We start from the raw sequence: 16,284 nt of genomic DNA, 5'->3' as shown, positions 1-16,284 counted from the left end.
GTCCCCTGAGACACATGGACCGGAAGGTCAGGGCGTGGAAAAGCGTATGTGCGTAATTAGTATTTTGGGGAACTCACTAAGCATTTATGCTTACAGTCGTTGTGTTATGTGTTTCAGGTACTAGCGAGGACCGTGGGAAGGCGCCGACGTGATTGTACACACTGACGGAGGAACTGCTTTTATGATCATGGGATGTATTTTGTTATGATAACATTGTTCACGTAGGAATTTGGAATATTAAACGATGTTTTTGAAGTTTGCAAAAATGAAAAATTTGTTTTAAAATTTACGTTGTTACATTTTCATTACTAGTCAAATGAAAGACCCCAACTTTCGTATTTATGAAAGACTCAAACTTTCATACTATTTCAAAAGATTTCTTAAGTTACTTCCTGAAAACATGCTACATGCATATTTATAAAACAATATTTTATATTGATAAAGTGATTACAAAGGATTGGATACAAACTGACTAAGTTTTATTACAATTTCATGTCTACCCAGGAATCTACTATTCATATACATACATGAACATTAAAAATACAGAGAAATACTATTAACTATTCTAAATCTTTCAGTAGTATAAAGCTATATTGGAATACTCATCACCTGCAATTGTTAAATATTTAGAGGAATAAGCGATAACGCTTAGTGAATTCAATAGATAGATACAATATAATCTTATGCCTTACATATACCAATATGACAGAAGCAGAAGGGAACAAGAAGACATATGTGAAATCATGTGACAAGCGTTCATATCAATCAAAGACTTTATTCAAAGATATACTTTTCAATGAGTCATAACAATTTAAATACTTGATATGCATCAATAAAGCTTTGGCCCAATTGGCACAGAAGACATATAATTTTTGATTAATATTTTGGTAGATTTCAGGCTTATAGCCCTGTCTAACCATTTGCCAATACCATAGAATAGAGTTTATTCTCTTACGGAGTCATGCTCTACATGGTCAGAGGCTACATACCATTCCTATCAAACTTTATGCCAATGCCACAGAATAGAAGTCATTCTCTTACGGAGACATGCTCTACATGGCCAGAGGCTACGTACCAGTACCAATGTGAATCTAAGTCATTTCACTGATCACATGGTCAAAGGTATTATAATTGCTATAAACATAGTGAATAAAATAACACGGGAGAATAACTCAGAATAATAATACTGAGAATCACATAGCACATATAACACATAACATACAATTGTTCCTATATATTGAACTCACCTTAAGTTAACTGGGGGTTAAAATAGTAATTTGGATAGCATTTCGGCTTTTAAATATGTCTTTCTATGTTGAAAACCGGGAGCTTAATTGAAAACCGGGCTCTGCGAAGGTAGGGCTTCAAAACCGAAAAGATAAAATTTTCGGGCTTCTTGGGACGTGTTTCGGGTGCTAAAATTGATACCGGGGCTTTGGGAAAAGTCAAAATAGTGAAAATATGGAAAAAGGGGCCAAAATGGAAATTTTCCAATTCTAGCCGGGAGGGTACGCACCCTCCTATTTATACGGGCGAGGTTCGGATCATGTGGTTGAGAAGCGAGCACGTGGATGATGGAGCGAAGGCCACGAAGCGAGAGGAGGGGAGAAGACGTGGCACATGTGAGCTTCGGACCAATCAGGCGAGGCCACATCTCGGTGACGCGGCTTAAGCGAAGCTCGGACACGCGAAGGGGGCAGTTGGCGCTTCGGAATCCATACCAAACATGTGTCGAACTTCGGACTTGCCACGATTCGAATGACTCAGCGAGATCGGAAACCTGTGCGCAAGGCGGCATTACGAGGCGAGGCCACATCTCCGGTGACGCACCTACTTCGTGCTAGGTGACGTGGCCAGTTACTATTCATGCGAGATTTCTCGATTTTTGAGCCCCGAACTTCTAAAATCCATAACTTTTGCATACGAGCTCCGTTTTTTATATTCTTTATATGCACGCGTAGCTAAAATTACGCTCTACAACTTTCGTTTAGACTTCATTGGCTAATTTTGACTTTATTTTTAATATTATTATTTTTAACAGACCGGGACAAGAAAATCCGTTAAAAATTCATAACTTCTTCATCCGACATTCGTTTTCGTCAGACTTTTTACCGTTGTACTACATATGATGAGACCTTCGATTCTTGTTTAGGATGTATTGGTCAATTATCGCTCGATCTAAAATTCAAGTTTTTTGCTGTCTACTGCTAAGTTGAAACTTCGAAAAATCATAACTTCCTCATACGCAGTCAGATTTTGGCGTTCTTTTTATCGAATTTCTCGGTTTAACAAATACTACGACTTTCATTTAGATTTTTAAGGATAAAAAGTAGTTTATCAAAAACTCACCTTTTTACGTCATTCGGCGCCGTGCCGATTTTGTCACGGATCTTCGGTTGGTCATAACTTCTTCGTTATAACTCGGATTTCGACGAGGTTTTCGCCTACAAGTTTCTAACGAGATGATTTACAACATCAGATAATAAAATTTTACTTATTTCAAATTTTATATTTTCGCTAAATTTCACTATTTGGCTATTAATTGGAATCTCATAAGACTTCCAATATTTTATGAGTGATTCTAAACATAGTTTTACTTCATTTCTAGTAAAAACTAGCTGTTAGAACTCAACACTCAATTTTATTCACTTTTAATAATTACAATACACAATTTCAGAACGTGTATGTTACAAATACCTCCTCTTTTTGAGGATTTCGTCCCCGAAATCATATCGATTAAAACAATTAGGGATACTTAACTCTTATTTCATTCTTATTTTTCCCAAGTATAATTTGGGCCTCGATGGTGTTTCCATTTGAGAAGCACCAACTTCAGTTCTTTATTACGTAGATTAGTCATTCTTTCATTTACAATCTCTTCTACTTATTATCCATTTTCACCTAGGATAATAGAACCATTTCATCATATATGCTTAACCTTTACACAGATAGCTCACATGAAACACTTCATTAATATCTGTCAAATCTTCAGGCAATTCCAAGCAGTATGCTTGCTTACCAACCGTTCTTTCTTCCAAAGTAGTATAACGTCTTTTCATGAAATACCTTCAGTATTACTAAATCATCCACCTGGAATTCTACGGGTTGTCTCCTCTTTTTTGCATAGGAAATTTATCGATCCTGGGCCGCTTTCATTCTTTCTCTGAAAATTTATATCTTGTTAGTGATGTCTTGAATCATTTCAGATCCTCTAAAGATCTTCCATCTTACGTCACGTCAACATATTTGAGTATGACATTTACGCTCATACAGTACTTTATATACCTTCAGTATATTTTCTACTGTTTGGATTGCTCTCTTCTTTTGACCATTTGTCTGAGGATGATAAGTTGTACTAAGAGCAACTCGAGATCCTAATTCATGCTTCATTCTCACCCAAAAGTGAGGAGTGAAATGAGTATCACGGTTGGAAATAATTTATAGTGGCGCATCATGACTTGCCATAATTTTTTGTCTAAGTAACTTTCGTGTATTTCTCCAATGGAGTCGTTTTACGTGTGGCGAGAATATATGCACTCTTCATCAGCTGGTCGATAATTATCCAAAGGTTATCATTCACAGTTTTCTTCTCCTCTTTCAAGGTATTAACTATATAAGCCGGATAAGTAGAATATCCCTTCGACATAATTTACGAGTTTTTTTTTAAGAAAGAAATTTATTATTTCCACCGTAGACATAAATAGAATCTTCCCTTCCGATAGGGATGCATATCATCTCCTTTTAGAACAAGAGCTTTGCGTGGTTCTTTAATAACCATTCCATATCAAAGATAGGAATTAGGTTAGCAGGAAGATTATAACTTTCAATTCCTATAACACTAACTCTATAGGCTTTATCAGCAAGTAACGATATATTTCCTAACTTATCTATATGAAATGATTGGACAACTGCGTAATAAGCAATTTGAAAAGAATATGCGATTGTATAAGGCACGAAAGTATCTGAGGCATTGAAATCAAATAAGATGTGAGTAGATCTAGAGTTTACGAGAAAATTACTAGTCACAACATTCGAGTTTTTAACTTACTTTCTTTGTGGTAATATAAAATGTATGATATTTAGCTTTTAGTTTGCCAAACGATTGTCAAATTCTTCAAACTTCCTAATTACTGGTGGTGTTCAAATTTGCACCCGCTCTTCATTCTCTATTGAACATTCTATCTTAATCTTTGAGTTAAAACTCAATTCTCATTGTAGATTCCTGCTCCTTCTTGGTTTATAAACTAAACCCAAGATAAGATCTTTACTTTTGCTATAACGACAACTCGAATGGTCATATTCTAATGACCTTTTATTTTATCTCGCACAAGACACGTAACGATCCAAACTCTTGTATTAGAATCAGATCAAATAAATCGAGCTGATAGAATAAAGAAAATGAAAAGAGTTTGATCAACACGTAGATGCTTTGGAATAGAAAGAATAGCACCACATATCTCTAATTCGTTCTTTCGGACCTACACATCTTTTATCTTTTGGCACCTCCTCCTTTTTAGTTGGAGTACTCTTTGATTGTTGAACGGAAACTTGACTCCCCGTCATTTGACTAGTAAGAGTAGGGCAGAAACATTTCTTGTGTTCAGTAACACCACATAGCAAGTCACATCTATGGCTAATGATTGCTCAACTCTTTAATGAAGATCGTTATATTTCTACCGACTACCTCGACCATTTACTTCTTCAGTATTCTTACTAATGTTTTGTTACTATATAAGACATGGTTCTCTGAACCAATTAACTCCTTTCGCGGATTTGTACTAATCGGACTCAATTCTTTATGACATTAAGATTTGAAAGATAATTATCTTCTTAGTCATTACCGAGACGAAGGTAACGACACACATGAATAAAACAAAATCATTTACTAGCTTCTTGGTAACCTTGTGACTTTTCCTGATCCAAGTGTGAGTCCTGTGCTTCCAGTAGTATAGGCCTCTAATACTATTCACACCTACTCATACTTGTCCCAAGTATTGTCTCGTAGTTCCCAAGTCACCATTCAAAAGTTTTCACAAAGCAACTTATCACATATGAATGTGTTCAAACAAATACGTACAACAGTTTCTCCTAGACTCAACTAGGGTTTTCACGTTTCTATCAAACATATATTGGATTACTTATACTCGCCTTCTAGGATTTTTCTCATGCATATGCTCGATTTAATATATCCTAATACTTTTCCATAGGTCGATATAAATTTACTTCCATTTCTTCATATTAATTCTTTCTTGAGTAGTGTGTACTCTACAAGACACATTATTCCAAAATTTACTTTAGCAGCATGGAGATAAACGGTCTTCTACTACCTACATCATCTTCTAACTCATGTAATCCATCATGCACTTTTGGTCATTTCATTATTATTCCTTGACATCGTTATTCTTGTATCTCAGTAAGTCTAATTCTATTTCATAGGAATCTATCTTAAGAAGTCTGCATCTTAGCTGCATCTCAGCAAGCTTTACTAGCTTCAACTTGGTTCTCTGTCATTCCTGACTACAACATTTCTTCTCATACGATACTATGGGTGTATTTCTTCTTCAATTAAGCATTCTACCTTACTTAAACAAGTAAGTTTCTTAACCATTTACCACTAAATGACTCACTTCACCATCCCAATCTTGGATGTTAAAGTCGGCTTAACACACAATGGAACTTTATATCACAAAGTCTTGGCCTATTGAGTCTGAAAACTTCATTAGCCTTTCTTTTGATCTTTATTTAATTCTTCTAATCTTGTACCACATCAATTGAGATACTATCGAAGTATTTATCACCATCTTTGGTTCTTTCGACTTTCTAAACAATCATTGCTTTAATCTGAACAGCGGTAGAACAACTTCATGGATTTGTACCAACACATTTATCTTGTCCAAACGTGTTTCAAACGCACATATTTCTTCCAAAGATGTTATTATATATCAAACATACTTTAAATGTATATTACCGCTCTATTGGTAATTATACACTTATTACGATAACAATTCATATTTATTATTTTATGATATCTCGCGATCTTTTATTTATAAACTTATCGATGTCTATTATCATAAGTCTCTTTATCACTCCGAAAAATTCTATTATGAAAATTCTGAAAATTTTCTAAACCATGGTCGGCAAGAGACCTTAAGCTTTCTCACATAATAGAATATAAGGCATATCTCTTCTCTATATTCATTTATCATTTAGCACATAATAGAATATAAGGCATATCTCTTCTCTATATTCATTTATCATTTAGCAGATAATAGAATATAATGCATATCTCCTCTTAATATTCTAGTGCTTGCCTCCATTAAGTATTCAAGCTAAAATATATCATATCATCTTTACTTAATAATTCTTGTTTAAGCTTAGAAATTCTTAAAATTTCTAGTTCACTTAAACTAATTTTCTTAAAATTCTGAAGTAACTTAATATCTTAGAATACTAGGGTTTATCATTACCCAATCCCCCACTTAAATATTTCCTATGGTTTGTATCCATATACTTATTATGAATTAGCTCATATATTGAGCTTCCAACAGTTTAAGTCTAAATACCAATCCATGATATTTAGTTCACTTAAACCATTGCTCTGATACCATGATTGAAAGACCCCAACTTTCGTATTTATGAAAGACTCAAACTTTCATACTATTTCAAAAGATTTCTTAAGTTACTTCCTGAAAACATGCTACATGCATATTTATAAAACAATATTTTATATTGATAAAGTGATTACAAAGGATTGGATACAAACTGACTAAGTTTTATTACAATTTCATGTCTACCCAGGAATCTACTATTCATATACATACATGAACATTAAAAATACAGAGAAATACTATTAACTATTCTAAATCTTTCAGTAGTATAAAGCTATATTGGAATACTCATCACCTGCAATTGTTAAATATTTAGAGGAATAAGCGATAACGCTTAGTGAATTCAATAGATAGATACAATATAATCTTATGCCTTACACATACCAATATGATAGAAGCAGAAGGGAACAAGAAGACATATGTGAAATCATGTGACAAGCGTTCATATCAATCAAAGACTTTATTCAAAGATATACTTTTCAATGAGACATAATGATTTAAATACTTGATATGCATCAATAAAGCTTTGGCCCAATTGGCACAGAAGACATATAATTTTTGATTAATATTTTGGTAGATTTCAGGCTTATAGCCCTGTCTAACCATTTGCCAATACCATAGAATAGAGTTTATTCTCTTACGGAGTCATGCTCTACATGGTCAGAGGCTACATACCATTCCTATCAAACTTTATGCCAATGCCATAGAATAGAAGTCATTCTCTTACGGAGACATGCTCTACATGGCCAGAGGCTACGTACCAGTACCAATGTGAATCTAAGTCCTTTCACTGATCACATGGTCAAAGGTATTATAATTGCTATAAACATAGCGGATAAAATAACACGGGAGAATAACTCAGAATAATAATACTGAGAAGCACATAGCACATATAACACATAACATACAATTATTCCTATATATTGAAGTCACCTTAAGTTAATCCGGGGATTAAAATAGTAATTTGGATAGCATTTTGGCTTTTAAATATGTGTTTCTATGTTGAAAACTAGAAGCTTACTTCAGAACCGGGCTCTGCGAAGGTAGGGCTTCAAAACCGAAAAGATAAAATTTCCAGGCTTCTCGGGGGTCTTGGGACGTGTTTCGGGTGCTAAAATTGATACCGGGGCTTCGGGAAAAGTCAAAATTGTGAAAATATGGAAAAAGGGGCCAAAAATAGAAATTTTCCAATTCTAGCCGGGAGGGTTCGCACCATCCTATTTATAGGGGCGAGGTTCGGATCCTGTGGTTGAGAAGCGAGCACGTTGCTGCTGGAGCGAAGGCCATGAAGCGAGAGGAGGGGAGAAGACGTGGCACCTGCGAGCTTCGGACCAATCAGGCGAGGCCACGTCTCGGTGATGCGGCTTAAGCGAAGCTCGGACACGCGAAAGGGGCAGCTGGCGTTTCGGAATCCGGACCAAACACGCGTCGGACTTCGGACTTGCCACGATTCGAATGACTCAGCGAGATCGGACACCTGTGCGACAGGTGGCATTGCGAGGCGAGGCCACGTCTCCGGTGATGCACCTGCTTCGTGCGAGGTGACGTGGCGGGTTACTATTCCTGCGAGATTTCTCGATTTTTGAGCCCCGAACTTCTAAAATCCATAACTTTCGCATACAAGCTCTGTTTTTGACGTTCTTTATATGCACGCGTAGCTGAAATTATGCTCTACAACTTTCGTTTAGACTTCGTTGGCAAATTTTGACTTTATTTTTAATATTATTATTGTTAACAGACAGGGACAGGAAAATCCGTTAAAAATTCATAACTTCTTCCTCCGACATCCGTTTTCGTCAGACTTTTTACCGTTGTACTACATATGACGAGACCTTCAATTCTCATTTAGGATGTATCGGTCAAATATCGTTCGATCTAAAATTCGAGTTTTTAGCTGTCTACTGCTAAGTTGAAACTTTGAAAAATCATAACTTCCTCATACGAAGTCAGATTTTGGCGTTCTTTTTATCAAATTTCTCGATTTAACGAATACTATGACTTTCATTTAGATTTTTAAGGCTAAAAAGTATTTTATCAAAAACTCACCTTTTTACGTCATTCGGCGCCGTGCCGGTTTTGTCGCGGATCTTCGGTTGGTCATAACTTCTTCGTTATAACTCGGATTTCGACGAGGTTTTCGCTTACAAGTTTCTAACGAGATGATTTACAACATCAAATAATAAAATTTTACTTATTTCAAATTTTATATTTTCGTTAAATTTCACTATTTGGTTATTAATTGGAATCTCATAAGACTTCCAATATTTTATGAGTGATTCTAAACATAGTTTTACTTCATTTCTAGTAAAAACTAGTTGTTAGAACTCAACACTCAATTTTATTCACTTTTTATAATTACAATACATAATTTCAGAATGTGTATGTTACAGAATCCCTGGCTGGGGTCGATATAGGGTATGTTACTATGTTAAAAATGCATCAGAAAATTGGTTTTTCGGATAATTGACCATTGGTTTGACCATTATCCATATATTCGTTTTTATGATAGTTTTTATGGTTTTATGACAATTTAAAACTGTCATATGACAATTTTTCATACAAATATCTTAAAAGTTGGTTTTGGTCTTATTTCTGGTATATACGAAAATATCATCAAACATTCTCTGTTCTTGTCTCTCTGAGTCTTATCCAATTGAGTATTTAGGAGTACCACCCAAATACTTTGATTTGAAAGTGATAACAATTCTCAGAATTTCCAAACCTTTATATACCAACATTTTTAACAATTACAACATTTGAAAGTTATAATTACTTCGATCCAACCCACTCCATCTTTCTAGTTTTTATCCTATAATCAAATATAGTTTTTTAAATTCAACGAATTCATGTTGTCTACTAAAAAAATAATACAAAGCGTAAACAAAATGTCTATTAATTCAATTTAAAATCGTGTCTTAAAACTTGGATCATTCAATTCGAAACGAGCGTTACAGGTCATACGAATACTCATCGAACATCACAACTCAATTATTCATCTCGAGTTAGAAGAGTGTCATGACAAATGTTTAAATCCTTTTGTGAGCTTGTGATTTCTATTGTACAAGACCACAATAATGATTTTGCTTGTTTTTGCTTAAGTTGTTCTTTTGGTTACTAATCATTGCAATTTGCATCCTTAAAAAATATTGTTGCAATATGTATCCCCCAAACAAAACCTTGTCAACATATGTGAAACTAATTCACTTTGAAATAATTTTTCCATCTATGATTTTACAGTCATGCACAACATAAATTGATAAAAATAATAATTTATACATTAAGTAAATTATGTCATAATCTTATTTTCCTTTATCAAGAAAAACAAACTTACAATAACAAGCTTATTTTGTTAAAAAAACCCAAACCTATCGGCATTTTTTTTTATTTCCAGTGCTTATTCCACCTGATCGGATCCGATCGGAGGGAGACCATCCTTCTGCTTCGGATTTGGAAGAACAACGCCGTTGTGCTCACCGTCATGAACACCGCTGCCGCTTCCACTGCCACCGGCTTCGACACCGCCTTTCAACTGTTCGCCACCACTTTCCGTAGGCTGTTTATTCTCATGACCTTCGACGACGCTTGTTGGCGGTGGGGGTTTCTGCTTTAGAGGCAATGGTTCCCGAGCAATTTTAGCAAGCAATTTTGCAGCCAACGGTATTCCATCACACTTTTTTAGTATCTCCATTTTCAATTCATCCAAATGCTTAGGGAATTCTCTCTCATCTTCCTCATACCCAATCACCGTGTCTATAAAAATCTGATCAATGATCTCCTTGGTGTGTGGTTTCAAATAAAGCAAACTAACATCATTCCCAAGCATCTTTTTTAGTAATGCATCCGACCTGCTCGACGAAATGACTGTTCCACCACACCCTTTTGGCAACGCGTATGCCAACTCCTCACCCCATTTCATATTCGGGTCTTCCGTTCGAATCAATTTCAAGAAGAATTCGTTATCGTTCCAAGCATCATCGAGAACAATCAAATATCTTTTTCCAATCAGTTGTAGCCGGATAAGAAGAATCAGTTTCCGGAGTCCATGTTCATCACCTTCCTTCGCTACATCACTTATGACTTCATCTTCTATTCCCAGACACTTCAAGATCCTGACAACAATCTCTTTTTTGTAATCATGGTTATCTCTAGGTTGCTTAGATAAACAAACCCAGATCCTCGGACAGAAATGCTCCTTTACCAACTTCCGGCCAAAAATGTCCTGACAAAGAGTCGTTTTCCCAATTCCGGCGACTCCCACAACCCCAAAAACCTTATATGGAACATTAATATTTCGCATGACAAGCTCCCTCTCCATGGCCATGACATTGTGTTCAAAGCCATGAACTTTCCTCGGTCCATGTCTGGAGCTCCACCTGTAAACATCTTTCTTGTTTCTTTCAAAAGTGAGGTGGGTTGGGTCTTGATGACGACTAACAGAGTACTCTGCATCACCTCTTGAACTAGATTCTTCACCTTTGAATTCCTTCATCATCTTCTTTAAACTCTTCTTGATGTTCAGACATGCTTCACGATCTTCAACAGGAGCAAATGAGCTGCGTTTCCTGATGAGTTGCCATTCATTCAATAAATTGTTGAGATAATAAAGATTCTCCCTTCTTGCACTCAACCAATCCCCATTATAATCTGGATTTCTTGTACGCGTGAGGATGTCCTTCACGTCATTAAAATCAGAATCTAATGAATAGTATCTAGTCATTAGATTTTGCTGATCGCCTAGACGTTGAATGCCATGACTGATTTTTTCGAGAAGATGTTGTTCAATATCATCATCCACAATCTCAGGAGCCATATCTTTTTCCACTCAAAACTATTTTTTTGTGAAAAGATTGAAACTTGATTGAAGAAGGAAGGTGTTTTGAAGGGTTGAGATGCTTTTCTTGCTGAAAGAAAAGAAAAATTAACATTCTGATACCTTTTCTCCTCAAGAAAGTAATGCTTCAGATTCTGAATTACTTCACTTAGCTTGCCCTGTTTTTACTAATGAGAATTTGTACTCTGAATTGAAATCATGTATCTTGAATTCAGTAAAGACTTGAAAAAAATGTCTTCCTTAGTAGTAACATAACTTAATCTGGTAAGCTATATATACTAATGTATTCTTGCTATCATACATATTTTCAATGATGTGCAATCCAATTTTGATTTCATAATTGGCCCGAAAGTTCTCGTCGAAGTGAAAACTATTTTTAAAGTAAGATAATTATTAGTTCATTTATAAAGTAAGGAGTTATTTTAATTTCATATATAGAAGTAACACCTTGGATTAAGATTGTATCTTGTCTATGGAGTTGCATATCCAACTTACGATCAATTTTTGGGAAAACGGTAGGTATATTATCTTAACGCGATAAAAAATTTCCTTTATTTGCTGTTTTGCACTATCGGTGACTACATATGAGTTCGACAATTATGGTGGCTGCACCCTAACCTCCCCGTTTTTGGTTGCACTAAATTGTATATAATCAAACAAATTTAGGAATTTTATTAGGTACATTTAACTATTTAAGGACATAGCTAGATGAGTTGCATCCGAGTTTCAAATCATTGAACTTTCGGAACAATACTAAATAACATGGAATACGATTTATATTAAAATTAATACAAATACATATCGATTTGCGTTTCTACGTGTGCTTCGAGTTGGTGATGCTGACAAGAAATAAATCTCTTACATTGTTATCAAAGAGTCAAATATGAAACTCAAATATGAAACTCTCCCGTTTGTTAGCTTCTACCATCATAGCAAGTCATATGAAACAAATGGAAATACAAAAAGAAAATGCAAGAAGTTAATAACATATACAGCGTCCTTCCAATTACGAGGATCTTCCAACACATATTTAGGTGTTTTTTTTGCCTTTTCTGGGGCAAAATGTATGCGCTCTGCAGACCATAGATATAAACCTTTGATGTAGAAAATGTGGATCAAACGTTTGCAGTTTGAAAAAAGAAGATTGGTTGTTTTTTTAACATCTGTAAGTTACTAAAATAAATTTAAATCTAAATAAATTGATTTTAAACTTCAAAGTGATTTTTAATATTTGTATCTTATAAATAATAAACAAATCTAGATCAACTTTTATGTATTATTGTATAAATAGTGAATATAAAATGGTACAATTAATATATTTATTTGATAAAAACCAACAATTTTAATCGTAAAGTTATACATAAATATTGTAATTAAAAATCAAAGAATTTGATACATAAATGGATGGAAATACATTTCCATTTTTTCAATTAAATCAATAAAAACTCATCATAAACACTTTCCCAAGAAATTGACGATACTATGTTATATAATATTTTAAAATTTTGGCACAAAAAATATAAGAATATATTATGTTTTTTTTTTTCATATGTATATAAACACCTTCAACGACCATTATTATATAAAAAAAATCTTTATTTATAAATTTGTCAAAATGTCGTTTTGTGTCGTCAAACTTTTTTCTTTTTAAGTATTGTAACTTTTTTTTTTTTCAAAATGTTTTTCATGAATAAAGTTAAAATAAATATAAATTAAAAAAAACTAAAAAAATTAAATATATATGTGTTTTTTTAGGCTAGAAGATGTCTGAAAATGTTAGAAGACTATGATCTACATCTGCGCCAAGAAGAGGGCGCATACATTTTTAGCTCTGCGGTCTTCCAAAAAACAAATTGTGCGTGGTCTGTGCAGCGCAGACAGAAGAGGCCAAGAAGATCTACAGTAAAAAAACAAACAATGCATTACTAATCAAGTCGAGTTATACAAAAAAATAATAATAACCATTATATGTTTGTGTATTAGACCATCCATACTGATAAGTTTAATAAAATAATTAAATGATGTTCGTGCATCCACGCTATCACATTTCTCAAAAACCACAAATGTATCATTTGTCAAAACACAAATAAAAAAAAATGACTGATAATATCCCAGAATCCTCAAACATAATCTCAAACAGGTGTGTACAATTAAGTAAGCGCCTTCCTGCGATCCTGAGAAATACCTGAAACACATATCACACAACAAGGTAAGCACGAAGCTTAATGAGTTCCCCAAAAATACTACATACACAAACAATAAGCCTCTTATGGCTATAACTCGGCATGGACCCTTTGGTCTCATGCGTCTCGGTAAGGACCTTCCGGTCGCATGGCTCGGTGTGCACCCTCCAGTCATGTGTCTTAGTGAGGACCCTCCGGTATCACAGCTCGGGTTGGACCCTCCAGTTCTATATCTTAGTGAAGACCGTCCGGTCTCACAACTCGGTTTGGACCCTCTAGTCCTAACTTAGTAAATTACAGAATAATATAACATATATCACAAAGACACGATCCATAATATCACATAACTCAATATAAGCACATAAGACTCACCTTGCAGAGTAAAGTAATATATATATATATATATATATATATATATATATATATATATATATATATATATATATATATATATATATATATATATATATATCCCACGCTCGAACTGTTGGTCTAGACTCTGCTCCTCCATGGCCTCTAAAATCCACAGCTTGACCAAAACCCTAAAGTCAACGGTCAAAGCTGACCCAACTCGTCGAGTGTAACTCATGAACTCGTCGAGTTCCTCAGTACTCGGTAAATTGTGAAAACCCGAGTCAACTCATCGAGTTGCTAGCCAACGCGTCGAGTCAATGCAGTCCAGAAGATCGGGGAAAACCCTACCCACTCGTCGAGTTGCTCCACTAACTCGTTGAGTTTACTCTGACTCCAAAAACGGGAAATCTCAACTTAACTCGTTGATTTCCTAAGCCCTTTCTCATTAAACTCATTCAGTCGACTTCAATGCTCCAAACTCTAGATCCAACCTCCTAGGATGGAGATACCACATAAAATTGCTAACTTTACGATCACACAAGGCCTCACAAAGCTAAATCATCCAAAACTGAGCTCAAGAAGAGGTTTAGGACATAAAGATGGGTCAAAGCTTCATAAATCTTGAAGCTTTATGTACATGGGACCTAGAGAAGTCTAGATCTGAAACTCATACCCCCTGGGAAAGCTTAACTCAAGAATGTCCCTCATTTTGCACCGAAATCCCATAAACTCGCATAAGAAGAAATCTAAGGAATGGAAAGCCAAGGTAAGGACTTTTTACCTCCAAATAGATGCTACAACTACAAGAATGTTGGATCTACAGAATCCTTGTTCCAAGCTCTTCACTCTTCAATCTTCCTCCAATAATGCACACTTTTGGTTTCACACACTCAAAATATGGGCTAGCTCATTAAGGTTTCTCTCTGGAAGTGATAGGGTGATGAGGGAGGCGGGGTAAAGGAGTTAAAGTCCTTTAAATATGGTGCAAACCCAAATAATTAGGGTTTTCTCTAAATAGCCTCAACTCGTCGAGTCCAACTCTCCAACTCGATGAGTAGGCTTTATGACTTCTGCATCCAGATCAACTCCTACACGACAAGTTGGGCCAACCAACTCGTCAAGTAGGCCCTTCTGTAACGCCTGTGTTTCCGGTCTTGCCATTTTTAGCAATGTAATGGTCTAGGTTAACCCTTGTAACCCGTTTTGAAATAATAAGATTGTATTATTTGAGTATTATGTGTTTTGTGCTTAACTGCTTAATTATGTGGTTTGATTAATTAAGAATAAAAATAAGCGTCAAACTTTAAGTGTAAAATAAACTTGATATCTTTAGATAATGTTGTAGTAATTGAAACAAGGTTTCCGGAGATATAAAGAATGTCGAAATCCGAGTTATAACGAGGAAGTTATGACCTGTCGAAGTTTCGCGACAGAACCGGCAACGCTGATTAACGTAAAAAGTGAGATTTACGTTAGAGCGATATTTAGCCTTAGTGATCTAAACGAGAATCGAAGATCTCGTTGTTAGTATCAAAGCGATAAAAAGTTAGGCGAGAACGGACGTCAAACGAAGAAGTTATGAATTTATAACAAAAATTTCTATCCCGGCCTATTAAAAATAAATAATAAAAATAAACTCAAAATTAGCCGACGGAGTCTAAACGAAAGTTGTAGAGCGTAGTCTCACCTTTCCGTGGATATAAAGAACGTCGAAAACGGAGTTCGTATGAAGAAGATATGAATTTCCGAAGTTTGATAAATAAATTGTATTTATTTTTAAATCAAAAATCTGGCATTATCCGAAGGGGGAGTCACAGATCTGATCCGAGGTACGCGCCGCGTACTCGAGTACACCCTGCGTACAACCAAAGTATCGACACTTCGGATGACGCATGCGATGACGCATTTCGGAAGCAGTACGCGCTGCGTACTGCTGTACGCCCCGCGTACGAGGGGGTTCCAGCCTCCTATAAATAGGATGCGAGGGGTCCGGGTTTAATTGCTAATTTCCTCTCGTTTTTGTGCCAAAGCTCTGCGTTTTTACCCCCGATTCCATCCCGAAGCCCCGGTAATATTCCCGAGTCCCGAAGCGAGTCCCGAGATCCCGAAGATCCCGAGAAGTGCGGTTTCCGAGCCGAAGCTTTGCCCACGAGAAGTTCGATTTTCGTAGAGATCTTCCAGATCTGCGGAGGATTACTACTTTTGCAAGCCGTAGTGCTGTCTGATCATCTTCTGATCAAGTGAGTGTATACTACCTTTCATAAACGCAATAATAATACAAGTATGGTTTGAGTGTATTAAGTTTATC

At 35.5% G+C, this 16,284-nt stretch overlaps 1 protein-coding gene across 1 annotated transcript; it reads right to left on the bottom strand.

The window, feature by feature from the left end:
• Positions 1 to 10,002: 10,002 nt before the first annotated feature.
• Positions 10,003 to 11,418, bottom strand: LOC145006730 (putative disease resistance protein At4g19060). The gene has a single exon (XM_078965788.1). It carries the CDS (start codon positions 11,416 to 11,418, stop codon positions 10,003 to 10,005), a length of 1,416 nt encoding a protein of 471 aa, XP_078821914.1.
• Between the last annotated feature and the right edge of the window lie 4,866 nt (positions 11,419 to 16,284).

The sequence above is a fragment of the Lactuca saligna genome, chromosome 7 (assembly GCF_052625555.1).
Source record: "Lactuca saligna cultivar CGN05327 chromosome 7, ASM5262555v1, whole genome shotgun sequence".
NCBI classification, from domain to species: Eukaryota; Viridiplantae; Streptophyta; class Magnoliopsida; order Asterales; family Asteraceae; genus Lactuca; species Lactuca saligna.
The sequence above is the reverse complement of the archived record's forward strand: the minus strand, read 5'-3'. Positions and strand labels throughout refer to the sequence as shown.

Excerpts from the sequence above, each read along its gene's own strand:
- LOC145006730 (XM_078965788.1), bottom strand. The coding sequence starts at position 11,418 with ATGGCTCCTGAGATTGTGGATGATGATATTGAACAACATCTTCTCGAA.